The sequence below is a fragment of the Numenius arquata genome, chromosome 9 (assembly GCF_964106895.1).
Source record: "Numenius arquata chromosome 9, bNumArq3.hap1.1, whole genome shotgun sequence".
NCBI classification, from domain to species: Eukaryota; Metazoa; Chordata; class Aves; order Charadriiformes; family Scolopacidae; genus Numenius; species Numenius arquata.
The window spans coordinates 16,965,822-16,990,489 of NC_133584.1; the positions used below are offsets into that span (position 1 = coordinate 16,965,822).

Consider the following 24,668-nt stretch of genomic DNA (forward strand, 5'->3'; position numbering starts at 1 on the left):
TATGATGTAGTCATTCTCCTGCTTTTCTGCTCGCCTAAATATCTTGTAAACAAGTTACAAGCAGACCTACACCCAGAATTGAAACAATAGATCTCCTTTCTCTAGATGCATGATACAGTGACTATCTTATAGCATTCTTCCATCAGCTCTTTTCATAAAAAAATAAAAAATGCAGTGCAAATTCTGCTCCAGTAGCAGAATGTTTTTTCCCCGAGTTTGTTGTTAAAGTCACATGCCATGAACTGCAGAGAGAAGGGGAGCAGCTGAGTAGATATGGCTGCATGCTACTACTGCCAAAACTGCCTCAATCTGCTGTGTGCGAGGGCCGCCACTTCAGATACTGAGCACCCATACTATACTGTATTTGGGAGAAGCAGCCCTCTAAAATCATAGGGAGCAGCAGCGCAAAATGAAACGGGTTTAGTGTCCTTATCTTAAGCCCCCCACAGTCACACAGGACATGTGTGTGCCCTGTGACTTTGGTCCTGCTATTCGTACAAGTGTTTAAGAGACCAAACATTCAGAGCTGTGCTTACTTCTCAAGCACATGGCCTATATTAATTTATCTCTAGTTAATGCCTACTATTTTCTGTTATCAGACATTGGATTGTTTATAGATAATTAGTTTACACTTCTAGGAAGAAAAGGCCACACAAATGTCAGGATATAATGGCTCTTACAATTCAGTCTCTTGACTTTTAAAAAATTCAAGAGTATTTCTAGACTGAGGAAAACCCTACTTACAGCAAAATACCCTTGATAATTAGCAAAACAGCAACGACCACAAAACATAATTCACATCCTTTTGAAATAAGCAGCCTAATTGGCAGCTGTTATGATTAGTTGAGGAACTCTACTTAAGAAAAAATGACCTTTAAGGCACTGCAAGAGATCAGGTGTTTCCACATAAATGATTGACAGAGAGAAAGACAGAGAAAAAGAAGTTGTCTTTCAAACGGTATTACCACCACTACCAGATTCTAATCAACCTTTGCACATGTGCTGTGCAGGAGGAATCTGTTCTTCCAGCACACCACAATCACAGTGCCTACAGGAAAACTTCATACTAGAATGTGTTTTCATTATCTTCTGAGGTGTATGCAGCACCATTGGCTGTCTGATATAAGAACATATTTGATGGCTAACACTCTATCTGAGGGTAAACTGGAAAATCTTTTTAACTAATACATAGCACTCGGGTCTGACGCTCTTCAAAAAGTATACGAGAGGTCCTTGCCTAACAGATCCAATAAAGTCTGAATTCCTAGTTCACATTACACAGGTTGTGTGCGTAAAGAACTTTCTTCCATTTAAGTAGAGACTGAGCATAAAAGTTAGCTCTGATGGGCACTGCCTCCTGTCTCATGGTTCCTTTTCTGCAGCTGAACAAAACCCCCCTAATTTCCAACCTCCTTGAATCCCTGCAAGTTCAGACTCAAAAGCAGTAGATGGGGGCTTTGGGCAGTGCTGCTCAGGAAAGAGCCCAGGTAACCAACTTACAATGGTTAGTAGAAAGGTCTGAAGCAGCAGCTACTTCTGCTAACAAGAATAAGAAACTAAAATATCATTTGGGAAGATTTATTTGTATTGGAATGGTATTGGTATCATTTTGCCCTTGATTTAGCCAGTTTTACTTAAAGTACAGATTCTGGAAATGAGTTACATTAGGGAAAAACCTTGGTCTTGTCCTCTTATATTTTACCAGATTATATTTTTTTTGAGACAAGGCCTGTAGCAAAGCCTTCATTTTGTAGCTGTTTAAAACAATTGGGGAAGACGTAGAAACATCCATGTTCTTTCTCTTTCTGAGAGAAGAAAATTATACAGACATAAAAAGGTTGTAAGCACAGAATTAAAACAAGAAGATAAAGAACAGTGTATGCTGCATTTAGCATAAGTCTGTTAAGAGTAGATACCTGAAATTGTAGGTAGATATTTCTGCCAATTTTAAGATACCTAACTTATACTGAAAACAGCAGAAGTCACAGTTTTAGACCTTTCTAAAAGTCCAAGAGCTCACACGTCTCTAGATATTAGCTATCATTACAGCTCTAGCCTAAGTACCCTGAAGAGAAGCAACCCCTCATTCTTGTCCTGCACTTTCCCTTATAACTTCCAGTTTTCCCTCCTGAGGCACTAATGAGCTCCAATTTTGTCACAGGCATGCTGGCTGAGCCCTATACTCCTGAGTGGGACCATCATAGCTGGCTAAGTCAATGCATCACTACAGAGCCACTGAGTCCCATTACAAACAGGCTGCCCTCGTTTATAAATTGCCTTCTATCTCTAATTGAATACGCGCCACATGCATAGTGCTCATGATAATTATTACCTTTAAAATGGATTGTAACTGACAGGAAGCGTACAATGAATTTCAGTTCTCTACACAGCTATTTTCTGTGTTTAGCAGAAAAAGCCAAAGATTGGAAATGTGCCAGATGCATTGTTTGACCAGATGTACCATAAGATCTTATGGAACCCTGTAGAATAGTATAATGCTATAAAGAAAGCTAAAGCTGCTTACTGTATGGGTTTAACAAGAAGAATCAAAATAACACAAGAAAATCTTGCTTTCTGCGAAAGGAATATACTACCATGTCTTTCAATCTGAATTTCTCAACAAAATCCCTCATTATCTGACTGATGTTCCTGATTACTTAACCATGCTAAAAGAATGTTAATCTGCAGTCTCTGTACGTGCAGCTCCCCTCAAATTTATGTGGAAATGCTGTAATTGTTTCCTCTCTTTTAGCTATGAGCTACATGATGGATGGTAAACAGCTAGGAAACATTGCTACAAATAAACTGATAATAGCAGACTTTATAACTATGGTATATCAGTAATTAGCCATATAATTTATGATTTATATCATGAAGTAGCTGCTATCTTATCCATAATACTGAATATACTGGGTGTCCACATGCAGAAATCTCATTAGAATATTCAGTTCTATACTTCACTCTTTAATCTCCACTTTTTCCTCTGTTTTTGTATACCTGCTTTAGTGATTCCTTAACTGAGAATATGCAGATTTACTCTGGCCTCATTAGTTCCCATCAAGCACGTGTCCCTTTGTTGCCAGCATTTTGTAAGCAATACCATATTCTACTATCTTGCATACGGACCCTCCTATGAATAAAAATAGTATTTTGGACCTATGAAAAAGAGATTTTCTATGAAAAACAAAGGAAAACAACTTTCCTTCATTTGGTTTAAGCACAGGAACTGAAAAATACACATGCTCAAATGTAATTTGTACCCTGAAGAAACTCAGAACTGTAGTGAAAGCAGTGTTTCTACAGAGAAGCTCATCTGCTTGAAAAATGTCATTTTTGATGCTGGTAGGCTAAGAAGCATAATGCCATATGCAAACTAGTTTCCAAATGGCTTCATTAAAGTTTTTACAATCTGTTTAAACATTAAACATTTTCTTTAAATATTAATAAAGTTCTTTGATTGTTAAGGTTAAAGTTTGCTCTTTACAGCACAGTAGCAGATGCCAGCAGTTAGCTAACATACACCAATTGGAACTAAAACCTATAGGCCAAAATCTCATTGGCATATGGAGAAATATGTAATGGAATTCCAAACTGAGACACATGCTCTAGTTTCTTTGAAAGGTGCCCTGAATTGCAAATGAGACTCTCACATGTCTTCATCTGTGCAGTGGAGTCAAATTCTACGGGGCTGTGTAAGCCTATGTAAGCTACTGCAGAACCAAAAAGCTGGTATATATAACTGCAGATCACGACATCTTACTTTGCACACTTTGTACTGTGCGTCTTTTGATCTTCTCACAAGAGGTTTGAAGAGCGACCTCTGAAACATTTCTCCCAACTGTGGGTAGCTACCACTTACCCTTAGTTTTTAAGTCTGGGTCCACACAAAGATCCAGCCTTGTCCCCCACCTGTTTTGTGCACAGCTAGTTGTGTGAAGAGAATTTCGTCTCAGTATGTAAGCTGTCAAATCAAGTCCCTTCCCAATTATTACCACCTTCCTCATCACTGAATGAATAGGGAGAAAAAGCAAACCAAAATCAATCTAATCCTGGGCTATGAACATAGTGTCACATCACCAACATGTGGTGCTGAAGCAGAGCAGAGTGCAGTTTAACATCACAGAGTATATATGGTTACCTTTAGTATAAATTATATCTTATTCAATTTCACGTTTTGTAAAAGTTGACAATTACAACATTCCCTTAAATGTAGTCAGTCACAACTCTCTCATCTGAGAATTTGTGACAGAGATAAAAAATAAAGGTAGGATTCTTCATTAAAGTCTTTTTTCATTTTTCATACAGGTAAACTATTTTAATGGATTTCTATGAACCAAAGCCCTTTGATTTTAATAAGATTTGGCTTATGCTCTAAAGAAAACAGGTTACAAATATAATGATAATATAAGTTCAGATTCTTTCTTAAAATATAGTTATGTCCGAATAGTAATAATTTTCTCTAACTTTGTCTGAAACACTGACACTTCACATCATTGTGTTAGGTGATTTTTGTACAGGATTTATCGATAAGTTCTTCAATTATGGAGTGAACCTCTAGAAAACATCCTCTGCTTTGTATTTCTATTCATAGTACACTATACTGCTAAATTGGAACGCAGTAAAATTATTAAGCTCATTGGTTTACATAGTTTTTAATGCTGAGTTCCTTTGTTATAACCCTGTGTTGCCTCACCCTTGCACGAGTATGTGTCAATGTGTTCGTAATTGCTCTTACTGTGGGGACATTGTGATTGGTAAAGAAATTAAGGCAGCTGTTTCTTGGGTGGTTAGATAGGTTATATTGAGGTATCTATAGAGCATCAAACATTTTGTCATGAATGTGCACTGACCCCACAGGAAGAAGCCTGCGTGGCTTAGGAGCCGGCAGCTTCACTGATGTTTTGAGGCCTTTGCTTCCCCTGCACAGGGCAACGCATTTGTCCTGCCCAGAGAATCTTGGGGCAACAGGAGGCCTTAAGGAATCTGAGCTCTTGTGTGATTTCTGACATTACCAAACTGCTATTGACAAAGATCCATTCTTGCAATCTGAAATATCTTTTATATGTCTCTCCTTTATAACATGATTCTTGCATGGCTGCTGATCCCTTACAATTCTCTTTCTAGGGATATCATCTGCAAAACTCCGTATCTACTAAAAAACTGCACAAAAGCCTTGGTTAAAACTTTTTAGAAATATGTAGCTAACACTAAAATTCTCCCACAATAGGATTCAAGAAGAAAATAAATACGTGTAAATAAGGCTCTGTAACAGTCTAAAGCACTCGGCAGCATCCCATCTTTTTAGTGACTGCACAGCTGTGTTTCCATTACACGATTAATGAATTTTCTACCTTCAAAAGAGACATTTGTACATAATGGTAGCACAGTGCAAGAAATACTAAACAGCTGAGTATAGCTCATCTCTTTCTCATGGTGCCGTCTGTGGAAATAATTGTGGGCTAAAAAGCTCTTTGTCAAAATCTTTCAGATTAAATGTCTAAATCATGACTAGGATTCAAATAAGTCCCCTGTCTTTCCACACATTTTGGTACCTATCTACTTTCATTCACCTGAAATAATGAAAATAGCATGCAAGTTTGAGCATCTATTTCAAGCTTTTGACTTTTAATTCTCCTCCAGTCATACCAATTTAGGGGGGTGTTGACCACCTTTTGCCTCCAGTGAACTTGAGAAGAGTTGTGAATGTTTGAGAATTCCAAACAGACACTTAGCATCCTCAGAAGCACACATCCATGTACTAACTAATACTTTCCTTGAAAAACCATTTCTCTGTATGAGGTGCCAGATGATACTTCCCTACTCCACCCACCTTTTGCTTTCCTTTAGATTCTTATCAGGAGCTATTTTTAAGGTGCATTAAAGAACAACTAGTTGTACCTTTTCACTGTAGATAATTTTATGTAAAATAAAGAGGGTCGGGAGCTCTCAGATTTAAGTACAATTGAAGGTGTATCTTAGTTTAGGATTTTTAATTTCTGTTGGTTTACGGTGCTTTTTTTTTTTTCTTTTTGGGTGGATTCAGTTGTGGGATCAGTAAAACATCATCAAGTAGACTACTGGTAATTTAGTAGACCTGAAAACACAGAGAATCTTTACAGTACTTTCTCCAACAGCTTCTATTCTGTTGGTTTCAGCCACAGACACATTACAGCCAGATGCAAACCTGCCCCATTGAGATTAATTATGAAACTATCATTTAAATTCAAATAGTCACAGGCTCACTTTGAGTTTGTGTACACTTACTTTGGGGGCAAGCTTTCACCTTTCATTCTTTGCACCCTAACAGCATCCAACTGCTGTAGTTTTTGTAGCTTTGATATTATTAATCTGTGCCCTGTTTGTGCTTAATACTACATACTCATCTCCACTGAATTGTACACACATACTAGTGTATGCAGACATATGCATATGCCCATATATGCACTCTTGTGCTATGGAAAATGCACGTATAAACAGCACAGATAACTCCCTCTCATTAAATTTAGGTTCATCTTCTCCAATTATCTTTCATCTGCAATTTTTTGATGTATTTCACAGATACAAGTGCAGGGTGTTAGACAGCCCTTCACCACAGGCAATTATTTGCTTACAGTGGAAGTACCAAGGTTGCAGCCGCTTTGAAGCTGACTTGTATTTGATGACAGCCTTCCTGTGCTTTATCCAGAAGATGGTCCTGTGTACTGTTTTTAAAAAGTATATCACCAGTGAGTGTCTGGCATTTTTTATATTTAAGAAACTGGACCTTTCACACTTAATGTTCAAGGAAATCCCCCTCACATTCTATGTCTCGTTTATCTCATCTCCATACAGGATGCACTCTAGATTATATCTTTAAGTGTAGAGGACTGTTAGATATGAAAAGTCATGTACTCCAATACTTAAAAAAAATGCAACACACAAAAAATTGCTATTCACATTTCTTGTTTTTTTTTTTTCCAAATGAAACATTGATTCTTGAATAGCAGCATACATCACAAGACAGGGAAACTGTTTGAGGATGGTTGTAGAAATGAAACAAAAAAATTACCCCCATTCCCAACCTAAACTTTGCCATATAAGAGCAGATCAGTGGACCTACTAATCCAGTATCCTGCTTCAGAAATTGGTACTAGAATCTGAAAAGCAGTTGCAAGTAACAACTGCCGGACATAAATATAGGGTAGTATTCTGCCAAGGTAATGTAGTTAAAAGTTGCCTCATCATTTATAGGTCTTGAAGAATAATAAATGGAGCTTAATGTCATCAGGAACTCATGCTATTCAACACCAGTTAGAGTAAGAGTACTTCGTAGAGGGAGAGTGCTCTCCCTAGGTTAGAAAGAGGTCTTCCACCCATTCCCCTCCAGCCACTGTAACAGTCTCATAACAAAACAGTACATATATGGAAAATCCTGAACAAATGGCTGTGACACAGAAAGTAGAGATGTTATTTAGTAAACAGTCTTCTATATTACAGTACGCACTGAATAGAAACAAAATAGCATGTCATCAGAAAAACAGACGGAAATACTGCTCCTGTTTTCTAGATTAAGGTAAAGTAGCCTATCCTGATTTACAGTTCTACAGCATTTTTGCACAGAAATAGTTTTACAGACTTTAAAGGGAAGCATCAATACGGGTAGATGGAAGCTGCAATACACAGAACAGGTGCAAAGAGAGTATGTGTCCTGTAGTGTGTGGTACTTGCAGTGAAATGGAAATCTTAGAGTCATGAGCATTCGACAGTTTTTTGCAGTCTTGACTCTTGCAGGAAAGCATAAAGAAAAGACACGACAGACATCATAAGAATCCTTTTTCTTTTTTTCTTCCTGGTAGCTTAAAGGCCCTCATATTGGTTACTAGTTCCTAGTATGTCAAAGAGTAACTGAATTTGTTTCCAACACCCAAAACTTGGCAAGGAAGGAAATTGTTTTTATGAACTCCCTTCAAGAATTAATATTAGAGAATATTTCCTCTCAGCAAATTGAAATGGAGTAAATTGCATTTGTCCGCCTTAGAAATTGAATTGATCGCTTGAGGTTAGGACTGTGACGGCAAGTAACAGAAAAAAACACTTGAGAGGGGTGAAGAGAGGAAGATGAGATTGATTTTGTGCTTTACTTTTGAAAAATCAGCAGCATTTTGTCTAATTCTAACATAAATGTAGAAACACAAAAGATGCATTAGTTCATTGCAATTTTAAAGGCAACTAGATTATGCTGGTAACATTACAATTTTTCTTTGACCAGAAGGAGAACAGTCATGTTTTAAAGCATCTAATTCTCCTTTATTAATTGAAATTGGCTGTGGCAAAGCCACAAAATATTTCTTTCTTTTGCTTATTTTTGTAACCTCTCTGCAATATAGCTTTTAACTGTCAGTGGATGATGTCCCAGCTTCCACCTGATTGGTGATTTACTGCCCCAGAAAGATGCTTTCCAAGAAAGTATCTTTCAAGTTGTTCAGAATAGGTCATAAACTTAAGCTTCATTTTTACTGATGTTGTTATTATTTTGCAGCTTTTAATTCTTTTTTTTGCTACGCATAGTTTATTCTTGGATTTCAGCTTTATAAGAATAATAGTTTAATCCTAGACAGCACAGGCTATTCATAGCCTCTTCGTTTTCCATCACCATAATTATCCCTCTTATCAGTGAATGGGACAGCCATCGATGTTCCCAAAAATTTCCAAATTCATCCCTAAACACAGTGATTCTAGTACCACTATTAATTGCTGACCAGTCAAATGTTCTTTATATCCCTTTCAAACAATTTTCCAGCTACTATTTCTTATGCCCCATCTCGAGTGGAATCCTTCCTTAATACCCACAGAATAATACAGTTCTGCTGAAGTAAATGTAGGGAGCTTTAACTGCAGTAATCCCTGAGAACATTATCTTGATACACTGATGATTCCTTCTTCCTTTGTGCCTGCAACATCTCAGTTCAGGATTTTAAGATAAATAGCACTTAGAAAATGGTTGTTTCTAGTTTGTGAACCAAATAATAACTCTGATGACAAGCTGTAGGAGCAACAGCATCATCCTCTCTGTTTTGGCACCTTCCATTAAGGTGTCATTCTTGGGTTATTTTTAGGTACAACTTAATGCCTGATGTATAATAGCAAAAGTTGGTTGTACTGCAGGAAAGGGAGATAGTGATCTAAAAAGGTTCCCTCTCTTACCAACTGATACACATTTGGAAAAAAAAACAAAACAAACAAAAAACCAAGGAAGTTTGGAGAAACCCCCTTTCCTAGGCAACTTAACAAGACTAATGATAGAATAATTAATTTTTCTGCAGCTAGATCCAAAGTCTATTGAAGGCAACATATAAATTCTCATGAGGCTCTGGCTGTGGCTATACTACCACAAGTGCACACCAATGTTCCTACTCCTCTCCATGTCTTACACACACAAGAAATTAGTATGTTGAGTCTTAGATTTTGAACACTTACCTGTCCATTAATTGATAAAACTGAATAATTCTTTCTGAGGGTTAATTTTAATCCTATAATTAGTGATGTTGACAGATTCATTGTAAATACAAACCAAACTAAGCTTCCATTCACCCCTGAGGTAAAACCTTTTTATAGAAGTTCTGAATGTTTTATTTTTTAAGTCATTCTCCCTCTGATTTCCATTGGTCCAAGGAGTTTAGAACAAGGAAAAGATTCTAATTTAGCTGCCCAATGTTCAACATTTCTGGTTTAAACTTCTTTTGTCCAGCAAAGCCAATACCATTTTTAATAATATAAAGGATTTGCCTTCATGTTTGGTGCCAATATTTTTTCTTTACTGTTGCTAGTCAGAAGTGTATTCTGTGCTCATATTTTATCCAGCTTCTCCCAAGCTGAACTTTGGTGGTGGTGTGTAGATTATGCCAGAAAGAATAATCCATACTGTGTAAAAGCTGGCCTTTCCTCTCCCTTGGTGCCGCTGTTCTTTGTTTCTTTATAAAATAAATAAATTTCTTTATAAAATAGATTCTTTATTTCTTTTTCCTTTTACTCTTCCAGTACTTCCTCAGGCCTCACAGATCTTTTAAACATCGCAGCTTTATAGGGAAATGGAAAGTTATTGTGTGCCTTCCGTAAATCTGTTGGGGTGAAATTCATTGAATTCAGAAGCAAAGCCTACTGATAAAAAAAGCCAGAATTTTGCCCCAGGATATAAAAGATCTTGTAAGAATCTCTGCTGGTGTACTTGTAAATTTAAGCTTGGATATCAAAATTAGCACCATAAACAAGTTTATATTCTAGTTACTTTTGCTCATTCTTTCATCTAAGCATGCTGTATCACTATGCTGTGAAGATTCATTACAGCTGTACAATGGATTTCAAGCAAGAGCCTCAAATTCAAGCCTTTTTGTGATTTTGAAACCACTAATCAAAAGAGAAAGATTAAATAAAGCAATTAGGCTATAATAAAGGCTTTTACCATCTCAGAAAAATTACGGTAGCCTGAATTCTCACTGCATTTTAATTCAAAATAGTTAGGAAAAGCAATTTTCATCAGCTATTGATTTATCAGTACCCTTGACTTCATGGAACATTTTTGATAGCTGTGTTCTAATTAAATAGCATTATTCAAATATAATAAATTTTATAACCATCACTTAACATTGAGTGCTTGGGATTTTAATAGCTGTCACCTTCAAATCTCTCTTAAAAAGTATAATCAATTTTACATCCTAGCTGCTGTTGGACTACTGAAACTCTCCCTATTTTGATGTCATGCAAGAATGTATCAGTGTAAGGTGTAACCCCTTGGCAGGTGGCATTCCTCCATGTTGGTAGCAAAATCAATGCAACTACATAGGTGCCTACAAGAGGTGGATGACATTCCTTCAGCAGGTATTAAATTACATGAAAGATTGTAATATTGCCATCAGTGAGTAAAGTTCACTGAATTTTTATGGAAATAAGTTGTGGGTGTAATTCAGCTTTTACCCAACACCCTCGTACCACCATTATTCCCTGGAGATGAAAGAATGCTGTTTGTGATTCTGCTTATAGCCAGTACTCTCATACTAACTTTACGCCATTGTGATGAAAAATGCTGTTTAAAATATTAGAATTTGAGAAATCCTACATTTTCCATCTCCCCAACCACAAGGGGACTGTGGCATAGACTATGTTCATTTTCTCCTTTTGCTGCTCCTTTAAAGAATTCTATTTTTATTGCAGCTGAGATGGAAACTTAGTGTGTTCCATCTTCCAGGTGCACTAATTACTCACCTAGATAATCTCTCTAGCACTCAGTGAAAATTTAAGTAGTTCTATAAAATGGATCAAGTCACAAACCCCATTTTGGCGTAGCTTGTTTCTCTAATTGGCTTGAACTTAACTGTGGGGGTGGAGGGAAGGAAGAAGAAGAAAAAAGAAGGCACTTTCCTTATCTCGCTCAACAGATTAAACTAATACAGTTTTTATATCATATAAAATTTTTCACTTGAGTGAAAATAAAACGTTGGTATGAGATAAATTTAGGGGCTACGGGAAGGCTGAAGGTGTAGATAACCTGGATTGATTCCTTCCCCTGCCAGTGAGAACTGAACTGCAAGCGGCACTTACCAGAAAAATGTCCCAACCTAAAACTGATTTTTTGCACATCCCTCTTAGTACTTAAAATGGCTGAGAGTAGTAGAAAACCTAAGTATATTTGGTGAATGATGTTTTTAACTACATAAATATTATGTCAATTTTAATAGACATTTTTAATATAAATCTTTTGTAATAACCAATTTTTACAGAGAAAGTAACCAAAGCAAAGTAAATACCAGTTTCAGTGACTCACTGAGCTAAAGACATAAACCAAGTGCCTGGACTGGTTCTGAACTGGTGTTTTTGTAATTAATACTCTACTCTGCAATGTGTTGGCACTGGTGATTTATTACAACCCTTACTTTAAAGCTATAAGCAGATTTATAGGCTTCGTGGAGAGGTAGGAATGGCACATTGCAAATGAGGTTCTTCAGTTTTATACAGAAAAAATGTCATTGCTATGTGTATATTAAAATGGTTTCTAGTATAATTTTCTGGTACCCTTGGGGAAACTAATGGCAGTGTATGAGCACTTTAATGCCAGTTTCATTTACAGTAGAAAGAGGTTAGTTGTCTATGCGGGAGGCAAGAGAAGGGAATTTATCATTATAGACAAAGTACTTCCAAGGTCTTGATATCTAGCATTCTAATCCTAACTTTTTTTTTCCTTTTTTCATGCAAGTAATCCCACTTACAAGATTCCCTTATTCAAAATAAAGGAATTTTTCGAGTGGCATTTAAGCAAACCATGCACATAGCACGGACCTGGCTTATGGCCACTCAGACAAAAAAGGATGTTTTTCAGAGGGTAATTATATGGTGCATCTCCTCTTGGAACTCTTTGGGTGTCCCAGGAATTAAAAATTCCAGATAATAACCTATTCCTCCTATTCTTGTGCTTCTCATTAAAAGGTCTTAACATCTCATCTTTAAAATAGTGACAGAAACACTTGTATGAAAGGAATAGCAATTTGGAAAAATGTTTCTATGGAAGGTGTTTCTTAACGTGGTTTTCAGAAGATCTCTTTAGAATAAATTGTTTTGTTCTGACGGGATTTATGCTGCACAACATTGATAGTTACGTGCTTAATGGAGTATCTCCATGGGCTCTGTATAACTATTGAACAAAACAGACGCTGAAGAAACACTGAATCAAACGCTATACTGAATACAGGGATAAAAGTGAAGTCGAGGACAGAGAGTAAGTTTTATGTTATAGATATAAGTGCCATGTTCCGGGAAAAGGCATTCAGATATCACTTCTTTTGTGACAATAACTAGTTCTGACACAGTATCAACTTTTTAATAGTGTGGTGAGAAATGTGAATAGGCTGCACTCAGTGAATAAATGTGTCATATGAGTGAAACACTTCTTAAAAGAGAGAGCAAACTGTATGGGGAACACAGAAGACTGAATGAAGCTAACAAGCTAGTTTTACCATTCTAAGGAGCTGAATCTTTCTTGAGAGACCATGTCATGGCTGTGCCCATTATAGGAAGGAGCCTACTCGAAATTAGCTATTGAAATCGCACCTGTATTTTTGCTGTAAAAAGGAATGAAACTAGCCCAGATGTAATCATCTAGCAAGTAGGCAGAAAGAAACTTTAGTTTCAGAAACTGTGTTTCTAAAATGCATCAACAGTAGATCTACTTTACATTTCTTTAAATCATGAATGAGATTTTGTAAATGAAGAGTGAAATATCATGCAGCATTAAAATCTCAGGAGCACCTTTACCTTATCCCAACAACTAAAATATGCAGTTGTGGCATCTCATAGCACTACTTCATAGCACCCTTCCCTCGTAAGACTTTTATATATACACAAACATATATTTTATCTATATAGATATATAAATCCTGACATGACACTCCTCATACCTTTTTTAAAGCATTAGAAAAATGCGTCAGGTGACATTCCCACAAAGAAGTGGGATCAAGTTTGCTCCCAAAATAGAAATGCAAAGATTTATCGTAATAATTCTACTGGGTTGCCAGATCCCATATTTTGAGGGGTTTTGACAGCTGGTTTCTCTCATTTAAATTTAATTTAAATAATTTAAGTCTACTAACTTGCAAATATTTCTTGTGCTTGTTTTCATGTTGTTCAGCATTGCAGCACAGAATGAGAGCTATGGAATGTGTGCTTGGGATAATTGATGGTGCTGCCATGGGGTCCAAAATATCTTCCCATATACTACTGAGTTTTATGCCATTTTGCCTCTGAAATTTGTTTTAAATAATGATTCTGACAGCTCTCATTTTTCCTTTGTTAGATCTTAGTCACTGTTATTGGATATTTATTTTTAGAAGCACAAACATATTACAAAAAATACATAAGTCCGTTGAGGATTAATAAAATATCTCCACAGTAACATTCCAGATAGTGATATATTACTGGTTGTAGGAAGACTGACAGACTTCGGCCCTAATTCTGCATCAGGGTTTGTTAGCATAGACTCCTGAACCCAAAAGTGACTTAGAAGTGAAAAGATCTCTTTTTTCTCTTCTCTTCTCTGTCGTTATTTGGCAGCAGTGATTGATTTTTCCAGATCTGGATAAATATGAAAATTTATTTTACTAGTTTTTATATCATCAGCTGCAAATGCAATCAAGAACATACCCTCAAGGCAAATGAATATTTTGATGTTGCTTGTTTTTTCACAGACGAAATCCTACCATAATCACATATTTTAGGCTTATTTTATAAAATGTTTAAATGATATCTTCATAGTTTGGTTTGAAATGAGTAATTGATATTGATGTCCATAGAGTGCAATAAAAGTTTTCATCTGCAGGATAATATTCATGGTAATAAAGAAGATCATGTTTTATTTTAAAGGCACAGGTTCTTAAAAGTCCATTCAGGAATTAATTTTTTTTCTCTTGGCATTAGTGTACCCATGCCCAGTACTGTATTGTGCGTAGCCACGGTGGCATCAGGATCTGAGCCATATCCCAGGCTCACCTGTGTAAACATCAGTGAAGTTAAACTCCCTCCACTTCCTTGCAATTTGCATTGAAGCTTGTATAACTTACTGACTGTTTATATATTTTATCAATTGTCTATGTCAAACTTTCATACACAAATCAGAGAAAAACTTGCAAGCAACTACAATTTTTAAAGCTAAAAGACACTACATATACTGTATGGCAAATTAGATGCTTTTAAAATCCACCCTTGAAATAGGTCTGATTCTATTCATCTAAACAGTTCTGTATTCCAAGGGAACTTGGTGATAAACAGTTGTTAGTTACAGACATGAGTCATAATTATGTTCTTTCTCTCTCATTTAAGTTGTTCGAGTTCATGAATTTTTTGGCTGAGAATGTCATCTTCTGTTACATGGGACTTGCACTATTCACGTTTCAAAATCACATCTTCAATCCTCTTTTTATCTTTGGTGCATTTGTATCCTTTGCTTTAAAGTAATATATATCTATGCAGGTCTTTTTTTTTTTTTTTAAATATATATAAAGAATGTATGATTTATGTGAAAAAAAAAAAAAAGTCATCAAGCAAACTAATCAGTTCCTAAAATACTAAAAATCAATTTTTTGTCAAGTCCAAAGGCAATCATTTTTATTACGTATATCTCAATAACTGGTAAGCATGCAGTCTTTTGACAGTTTCTGTTTTGCAGATCTGCTACAAGGCAAATAGCTTTAAACCAGCTGCGAGACTTTTGCCACTGGTTTACAAGTGGGGTGGAAAACTGGGGTGTGTATTGGGACACATCTGTGGGGACAGGTGCAGACACACAAAATCTTTTTGCCTGTCCAGAGACAGAGCAGATCCACAAACTGCTGCCTCCAGACAGATGTGTCATAAGCAGAACTACCTAAAACTACTTAAATTATATTAAGTCCTTACAAAGCAAACAGTTCTGCTTTGTATTTGATATCTGTAGTGTACATGGAATGATTTACACCATCACATGCCTAAGAGACTAGTAGGAAAAGAGTCTGTGTCTTTAATTCTGCCACGATTTCTCAACAAATCTCTTGCTTACTTGTACAGTGCTATCGATTCTTTTCACACTGACAATTCACACAATGATTTTTTTGGCTCAGAGCAGCAGCCCTTTGTTCATCACTTTTTGATGAACTGTAATAACTTTGAAAGTTGGGATCATACTGTTTACTTACAGTATTTTTTATATCTCATTTCCAAATGAATAATAAGAATTGCATCACAGCTCCCTTGGCTACAGGTAGGGTTAGATGGCAGAGAGGAACCCAAGTGCCTATTGCACCCCACCGCCACCACGAGGCAAGAGCAATACTGTGTCCTGCGCTCCTGGCATGGGACAGCAGGTGAAGGCCAGAGCAGCACTTGGCACCCCAGACAGGGTCTGTGTTGCAGAACACTGCAGGGACCTGGCTCCCTCCTTTCCTCTCACCAAGATCCCAACAGGGTTGCACTGGACTGCTGAGCACTGGCCACATGAAGCAACCACTGCATGTTCTCCCAAGTCCATAGGAGCTCTAAGCAGCTTTTGGCCCAGCAGGTACGATATGTCCAGACATTGCCACTCAAGTACTTCATCGATTCTATAGTCCACAGTGCGTCTCAGACATAGAGTGCCATGATTGAGCCTTAAGAGTCACAACAAGGGGAGGACGGAATCTGCTAAAAGCATATATAAGGAGCTCTGATTGTCTTTTTTTTAAATCTGAAATAGCCTCATATTTCTAATTAAGGCAACTTTTGTGATCGTTCCACAGAGGAGTAATAAAGAACTCCTTTTGAAAAACGTCCAAAGAAAAAGGAAAAAAAAAAAAGAAGCAAAGAGTGCTGGATATAGACAATATGAATTGTCAGGAAAGAAGAAAGTAATCATGTCCAAAAGCACATTTATTCTTTGCAAATTGCTGCTCAAGGAGATAATGCCATCTCTGCAATTGATGATGGGCATTTTACTGAAGGACTGAAGATGAAGTCACATGTGATACAGATGTGATGAATAAAAGTAGAGTGATTGAAGTGGGATATATAATCATGAATATAAAACCAGGATGTCTGGGGAAGACAATCTCTGCCACTGCACAGTTTTATAATGAAACTGGAACCAGAAGGATTTGATATGTAAAATGTAAAGGAAGATAATCTCAAATTCATTTTAACTACACTTTTAAATAAATTTGGAAAAATATTGGTTTTAAGTTAACTGCTTTTGTCAGTAGTTCCTCCACCATTTTCCTCAACATCTTACATTTTAGGTGGCAGTTTTTGTAGCAAGAGCTTGCAACATATACCCACTTTCTTTCCTTTTGAATTTGGGTCGAAAACAAAAGATTGCCAGGAACTTTCAGCACATGATGATGTTTTCAGGTAAGTGCTATTTTGGTATTTCTCCTGTCCACATTTAACAACTTACAAAGATAGTCATCTATCACTAGAAAAAGCCACATCTATTACAAAGAAGTCATTATCTTAAAACTCGTGATAGTCTCTTCAAAGTTACTGAAGCCAATGTATTTATTCTTACCAACTTCGCTGTGCTCTGGACCTATTTTAATTAACTTTTTGGAAACCTACCACCCAGGAGGCCAGTCTTTCAACGCATTGTCCCCCATCTGTCTACATTTCCATGACAATTTGGGAATACTATGTTTTTATGTTGTGTTCTTTTAGAGGCACCTGTAATATGCCTGACAGTATGCTTATGGACCAGCAAATAAATATCCAACTTTGAAGGTGTCAGTACTGATACTCAAATCAGACATGGACTTTGGCAATTCCTTTAACTTCAGGAACAGTTTTACGTTGAAACATGAGACTAGGAGACTTCAATTCCACAGACCTTTTTATATATACTCCAGCCTGATATTTGAGTACTTTATTTTCCAAATTCAGACTTTCTTATTTTTTAATCTGGTTGACATTGTAGAATAAAAAAAAAAAAAAAAAACCAGAAGAGGGAGCCATGTTCTACTCTGATTTGTGCATCATCCCCTCAACTGTCAAAATCTCAGCTGGATTCTATATTTTTGGACTTTCACAAGCTAGAAATACCTCCACTTGACTTTCTGATGCTGGTTAGGAAAAACCTCACTTATAAGCTAAATGTATTTGTTCAGCAAAAGACGGAAACACAGATCCCAAAATGCCATTTATGAAATAATTTTCTAAAATTAGAAAGTCAGCACTTTTTTCTTCATTTTTCTTGTTTTTTGTACAAAAACCTATTCCAAATTTTTATAGATAAAAATTCTTGATTGACAGCCTTGATGTACACTGATCTATTTAGCCAGATAACAAGCAAAACACAATGCACCACATTTCAAGCTTCCTCATCAGGAGTACTGCACATCAGGGTGCCTCATTTATGCCTACATAATTCCATCTCTCTAGAGAGCAACACAGTAGTTCATTTCTATATCCATTCAATCCTTCTGCTAAAAGCTGCCACTGAAAATGTCAGTTAATACCAGCTAGATTGCAGTGAGAGATGATGACATACATCCATTAGGAGCTGGCTTTCAGACCGCCTGCTCACCTACAATTGTTAGCCTTGTAAGATGTATATGTAGATCACTCTAGTGAAGCTAGCAGGTGGCCAGCTAGACAACAGCATAAAAAACAGCTTCATATCATTAATTATCTAGCTTCTGTTCTCCACTTCTGCTTTTATTTTTCATCAGATAAACTACAAAATTAAAAATCTTCCAAAATATACTTTATTCTTCAACTTTTGTGTTCTCTTTTCCTCCAGCCAAATTTAATTCTTCACAAAACTAAGAGCTGAAAGTAGCCTGCAGCCAACAACTGAACATGAGAACTCACACATTAGCTTTCCAGTATAATCTGGCAACTGAAAACTGAAAATAGTAGTATTGAAAACTTCCAAAATGTAAATGTTAAAATACTCAGAAAAGTAATTTTTAACTGTTTTCAAAGAAACATTGTATTTTGTAGAGAAAAATATCTTTACAACATTATAAAAAAAACAAGTAGCATCAGCTGCAAGTGAATCAATACACTGCCTCTCACACCGCTAGCAGCTTCACACGTCACAGAACACTTAGGATATGTGGATTTTCTGTGTAATTGTACTTTTTGATATGCACTAAGATTTGTGCTCAGTTAACAGGAACATTCTTATTTACTGATCATACTGTATCTAGTGAAAAACAGAGAAGAGAATGACTGCCAGAAGAGAGACACATTTCTGATATGAGTAAACACAGCATGGAATTTGAGTTTGGAGGAAGATGCTTATTGCCTACACAAGATCAGCAGCAACATTCTGGTATTCCATCAGGTTCTAGCTGATCACGGGGAAAACTAGGCTTCACTCACCACAGCATCTCACACTAAGATGTAGAAAACAACAAATTTGGGGCTAGCTTTGTTTTCAATCTTACCATTACCAAACGCACCAAAAATTTCCTGCTTTCTTTACTGAGTTTTACTGCCATAATCACCATAAATATTAAAGTCTGAAAAAAGCAGTTAGGTCAAGCAAGTATATTGTTGATTAGCATTTGAGTATACCTTACTCTGCAATGAATTGTACTGAAGTTATTAAGTTCTACTTTTTGAGAAGTATTAATCCATTTCAGAAAAGGTGGCAGAGTTAGGACTTGGAAGTGGATTATGTAGCATTTTGATTTATTACATTCTTCATTTACTTACGCCACTCCCCTAACAACAGATTACCAAGGGTGGATTCACTTTTACAACTATGTTTAATCATGATTCTTGATAATATTCCATTGTAAATCAGAAGTAGACTAGTCCTTGTATAATTAAGCCTGAGCTCCTCAAATTAAGTTCAGCATCAGCTAAAATGAGCAGGCCAGCAGTCTCTTCTCATGTGAAAAAGAAATATTTTAATGTTGTAAATTAAAAGGGAACTATCACTATTCACTAGTGGTCTATGCTGCATGAAAATACCTCACTTCAGTTCAGACCCTGCTATGATGCCTTTAAGTGGAAATAAAAGTGAAGGAAACTAGGGAAACTAAATAGATCCAGATGGATTTATTAATGGCAAGAACATGATTGATATTTAGGCATTACTGCCACATGACCAGGAGGGGACTATTTCACAGGCACAGTACTGCACCTTCCACTCTTATTCCAATATCTCTATTTACTTTTTACTGTGCTTTCCTCCTATGTAAGACAGCAATACAGAGGCTTGTGGGACACGGTGCTATAGGGGTGGTTGCTGTTAATATAAGACATTACAGCAGTAGCGGAGTCTGAAAAGGTGGAACACAAATGCAGAAGAAAACCAAAAAAGAGTATCTGTGTACAGGCAGCTGTTGTGCAGGCATTTACTTACACATACATGGTGGTGGGAGGTGTCAAAGTGAACTTTTTCAAGAAGATAGGTATGAAAAGAAACAGCTAAAGAGAAAAGAAAGCAAGAAAGAAAAGAGCAGAGAACTACAAACACGAGATCTACATATAGAAAGTCTCCTTTCCTGGCAGATTCTCTCTACCCTACCCACAAACACAACTGCTGTCAAAGGCTCTTCAGAGCTTGGGTTCAGATACACATTTGTGTCTCTGTGTTTGTGGAGTGTGAGCAAAGGATGGATAATGACCCTAGAAACCACCTGTTCTATTCTGTGGGCCTCTGAAGCTTAACCCTTGGGGTAGTTTTCTTTGGAGGCCTGACACACAAAAGAATATCTCTTAAAGGTAAATCCCTAATGGTGGGCATAGCTAGCAGAAAAATCTGGTAGGAAATCTGTGATAGAGCGCAAAGGACCAATGGATCACAACACAGACGTGGAGCTGCTGTCAGGGAGAGAATCTCTGCTAATGGTTCATCAGAGCATTTTTCTTTTACCACACAACTCTCTCCAGTTGTAGCTGAGGTACCAATGTCCATTGGAGCCAATTGTTCAGTTGCTCTTTATTGGTGTTTTTTCCTGAGGTGTTACAGAAAACCTAACTTTCCTTATCTTCAGTCTATTTCAGTATCTTACCATCTTCTGAGGTTATTAAAATTCCCTTCCTTCACTTGTGCTGTTACCTGGAATGTATTTTGATGTATATAGTAGTGTTCCTTGCTTCTCATTGAGTCTTATATTTCAGGGGTTATATTCACCTGCTTCCCACTGCTTTAGGTGGAAACAAATGCTTTGTTTGATTATTTATTTTACTTTAGACACAGTTTTAGTTGAAACTGAATTAGATCTTACAGACCATGTTGAACTTTTTATAAATGAAAAATGTAGTGAAGCCATTCACTATTTCTCTAAACTGAAGAAATACCCAGTCCAGTGCTCAAGAAGTAGAGAGCATATTAATTAACACATTAACATATGTTAATTAACAGCATATTAATTAATGATTAGTTTTTTTATATTCCCTCTTACAAAAAGAGGTGTTCCAGAATTAATATTGCACATAGCATTGTGATGCAGTTGTAGAAAGCAGCATTGTTTTCCACCAAAATGTAGCCACTAATAATTTAAGCATTGCATCTGGGCTAGTCATCTAGATTAACACTACAGCCACTGGAAAAAGACCATTTCAATAGTAGTTCATTCCCTGCTCAGATACATGTTTAAAATTAGTTGATATTTTTTTCCCCATGAGAAAAAGAGTAAAGCGTGCACATCCTTAGAGATGTCTTCTACATAAAAGCAAAGTCAAGGACAAGCCCACTTGTTGACTGCAGTGTTATTTTCATAAATGCAGAGGTTTTAAACCTGCTGCCACTGACCATTTTCAGCAGGTGTAACTACAGTCTGGTAATTCCTTGCAGAAAGTGTGTGTTCCTTGTGGTGTTCTCTGGGTAAACTGTCCATCTTCTATACCAAATAATTCACATTCTAGCTATGTAATCTTAAAAAGCTTTCGAGTTCTACTCTAAAAATAGCTGCTTTTTAGCAGTTGATTAAATGATTCTGCATATACCTTCAGTGCCTTATAAGAGGTTTAATAATTGGGTTTAATCTCTTGATACTTGCAAAGTACTCTTTGGATTCCGTGTGTGTTGTACACATATAATGGCCTTGATCTCTACACTTACTTTGTGGATTATTTTTTTTTTAGAAAACAATAAAGTAAATTTAAACAGATAAAGGAAAAGCATTGGAAAATACAGTGTATTATTTGTATTATGCATCCTGAGAGCTGGAGGCACTAGTGGGCTTTTTTTCCCCCTTTTTTTAAATGTGTCACTCTGTGAGGACCTATTTAGCTTATTACAACCTATAGCAATTTTTAAACTCGGTTAGCTCTTTTCTCCACATTTGTAAGTCTTTGTTTATTCAGTCTCTGCGGGTGTATAATTTTACTATTATAATATTTCAAGTACACTAAGAGCTAAAAATCTACATTTATTCTGCATCCCCTTTTCACATACTTAAAATCATCTTTTAAAAAGTAGTCATTGTTCTTAATTCATAATTTTTTTGACTGTTCTTAGCACACTAAAAGATTTTAAAGAAATTTTTAAGTAATTTTCTATTGTTTCAAGCAAGAAATGGGTAGCCTATTTGGGTACAGATTTTAATGCCAACCCTCTTTCTCACTTCCACCTGGTTTCGCGAGTAGTCCTCACTGAAATCAGTAAAACACCACAGGGAATAAATTTCTTTTTTACCTTGCATAAAGTCCAGATTACTATTTAATTTGCAACTATTCAAAACAAAGAATTCAGTGGATGTAATACAAATGTGTGATTATTATGTGAATATAAGAGTAGTTTCGTTGTCCACTTTTGCAAAGTTGCTTACACTTGCATTAAACATCCACCCTTTCAATTAGCACAATTCAGCATTTTATAAGCATGATCATGGTTGGAAAATTTCCTCTGCCCTTGGAACTGGGTTTGGGTTGAAGAGAGTAAAATTCTATTTCTCCATCACATTAAGTTCATCATTCTTGTCTTTTTTTTTTTCAGGTTTACGTGGTGCAATAGCATTTGCATTGGCAATTCGAGACACAGAATCCCAACCCAAACAAATGATGCTTACAACAACCCTGCTTATTGTGTTTTTCACAGTCTGGGTATTTGGTGGGGGCACAACACCGATGCTGACGTGGCTTCAGATCAGGTTAGTACTCTCTTTACAGTATCAACCATCAAAATAGAATGCAATCACTATGATCAATCCCTAAATTCCTACAGCTTTCTAAGGCTTATTTATGCTTTATAATAGTTTTACAGAGGTATTTGTCTACTTGGTAGAGGCTCCAGACCACAAGGAACAGGTTCTTCCCAAGCTCATTAGGGGCTTGGACCTAGGTCAGATCCATCCCTGTTTCCTAAGAGTTTGTTTCACTACTGTTTCCTTTTAAACACTGTGAATAAATCTTAACACTGGCCTCCTCACTGTTGAAGAAAGAGCTATAAAGGCAGATTTTGCCCTTATCTAAACATGTGTATTCATTGCACAAACATGTCATAAATAACATATTTCCGATTATAATGTGAATATACTAGAAAACATACCTGCATTGGTCTATCATTCAGCCTGCATTGGTGCATCATTCAGCCACTGATTTATTACTTATTGTTCTATAAATATTCCTTAACTACATTATTTTTTAAATCACTCATAGTCACTTGTATTCACAGACAACAGCGAATGACAAGGGAGGTTAAATGAGAAAAGAGAGGGAAATAGGAAACTGGAATAAAGAGTATCTAATTTAAATGTAGTGTCCTGCTAAGTGTGCTTTTTGAAACCCCTCTTTTAACAATAAGAGTGTAATGCTGTTGCTGAGTTGTGGTTACTTCAAAATCCATGTAGAACTGACTGCCACGGTTCATAAGGTCACTAAAGAAAACCGCAGTATCAAGACAGGCTTATAATTCACAATTCCTTATCATTTATTCTATATATAGCATATGCTTTCCTTGTTTACCAAATGATGTCTAATTAACAAGCCAGAGTGTTGCTATAAAATACCAGCTGAAGATAACTAAATTGGAGCTTTAATAAAGAGCATAGATAAAAGCTTGCAGATAAAATAAGGACTATCATACAAGTGTCCTGTATAAACATAAAATGCAGGCATCCGTATGCAGTGTGGGGGCTTTCTGTTTCTGTAACAGTTTGATTTCTTTTCATGACATCTCTCTTATGTCCCATAATGTCAATCACGTTCATTGCAGTTTCAATGTACTCCACCACTCTCAGCCATCTTTCTGAGATTTGCCAGTTTTTCACTGTCGGTCAGCATTAGATTTGCTCTATGTGGCAACGGAAATGTGGGTGCAGAGGAATATTCTCATTAGATCTTGTGGACCAAATCAGTTTGGATTACTACAATAGGAGATTAAGGAATAATTTTGAGAACACAATAAGGGAAAAAGCAGGTGGGCAGTAGTCATGTGTTTAGTCTAAGAATTTAGGTCACTAGATGCCTGTCCTGGTCTAGCTCCTTAGGTAATTTTTAAATGAACATTGTCAAGTGCTTTCACTAATACAAGCAATTCAGTTGGATAAAATGGCATTTTTTATGCTACTTAGTACTACCCAGAGGTGGGAAGGCTTGCAAGACTGCAAGTGGGGGGCTGACTCTTATATTAACTATTTATACCGTTCAATGCAAGCATGTCCTTCTTTCTTTACCCACCTGTGCAATAGATTTAACCAAAGACACTAAAAGCAGAGTCATTATTCATCTGAAATGCTCATCTCTGGAGATCACCTCTCAATCCCAGCAGATCTGCCAGGCAGATTTACCAATGAAATAATTTGTTTTTGTAACTGGAATATGGATTTTCTTACAGGCTCACAATTCCCACTTAATTTCTTGACATCAGAACATACAGCTTCATAAATTAGGAGTATGTGGTCAAACTGAGATAAAACTTAAATAGACATCTTTAATTACAAATGTATCTCAAGGCTCTGATTTCTCTTTCTACAAGATATATATTGTAAATAGATTTAACTGTCTTTATAATTTATTATAAATTATAATTTATTACATCTCAATATGGAATTTTGACCTTAGTTACCAGCATTTGTTATTTTATTTTTAAGTAATTTTGCTAAGGTATTGTGTTTAAAGGTGGTGGTAATTCATGCAACTTGATGGATTCCAGCAGACGAGTATGCTCGTCCAGACGAGTATGGATTCCAGCAGACGAGTTTGCTGAGAGGGTTATGGGGCTGCTCCAAATTACACCACCTTGC

At 36.5% G+C, this 24,668-nt stretch overlaps 1 protein-coding gene across 1 annotated transcript in view; it reads left to right on the plus strand.

Moving 5' to 3' along the window:
• The window catches only part of SLC9A9 (solute carrier family 9 member A9), a 212,752-nt gene that overhangs the window by 98,593 nt on the left and 89,491 nt on the right, over positions 1 to 24,668 (plus strand). The window contains exons 10-12 of the mRNA XM_074153102.1: positions 14,842 to 14,955; positions 16,767 to 16,878; positions 22,421 to 22,574. Of these exons, the coding sequence (XP_074009203.1) occupies positions 14,842 to 14,955; positions 16,767 to 16,878; positions 22,421 to 22,574 (380 nt within the window). The remainder of the gene's footprint in view (positions 1 to 14,841; positions 14,956 to 16,766; positions 16,879 to 22,420; positions 22,575 to 24,668) is intronic.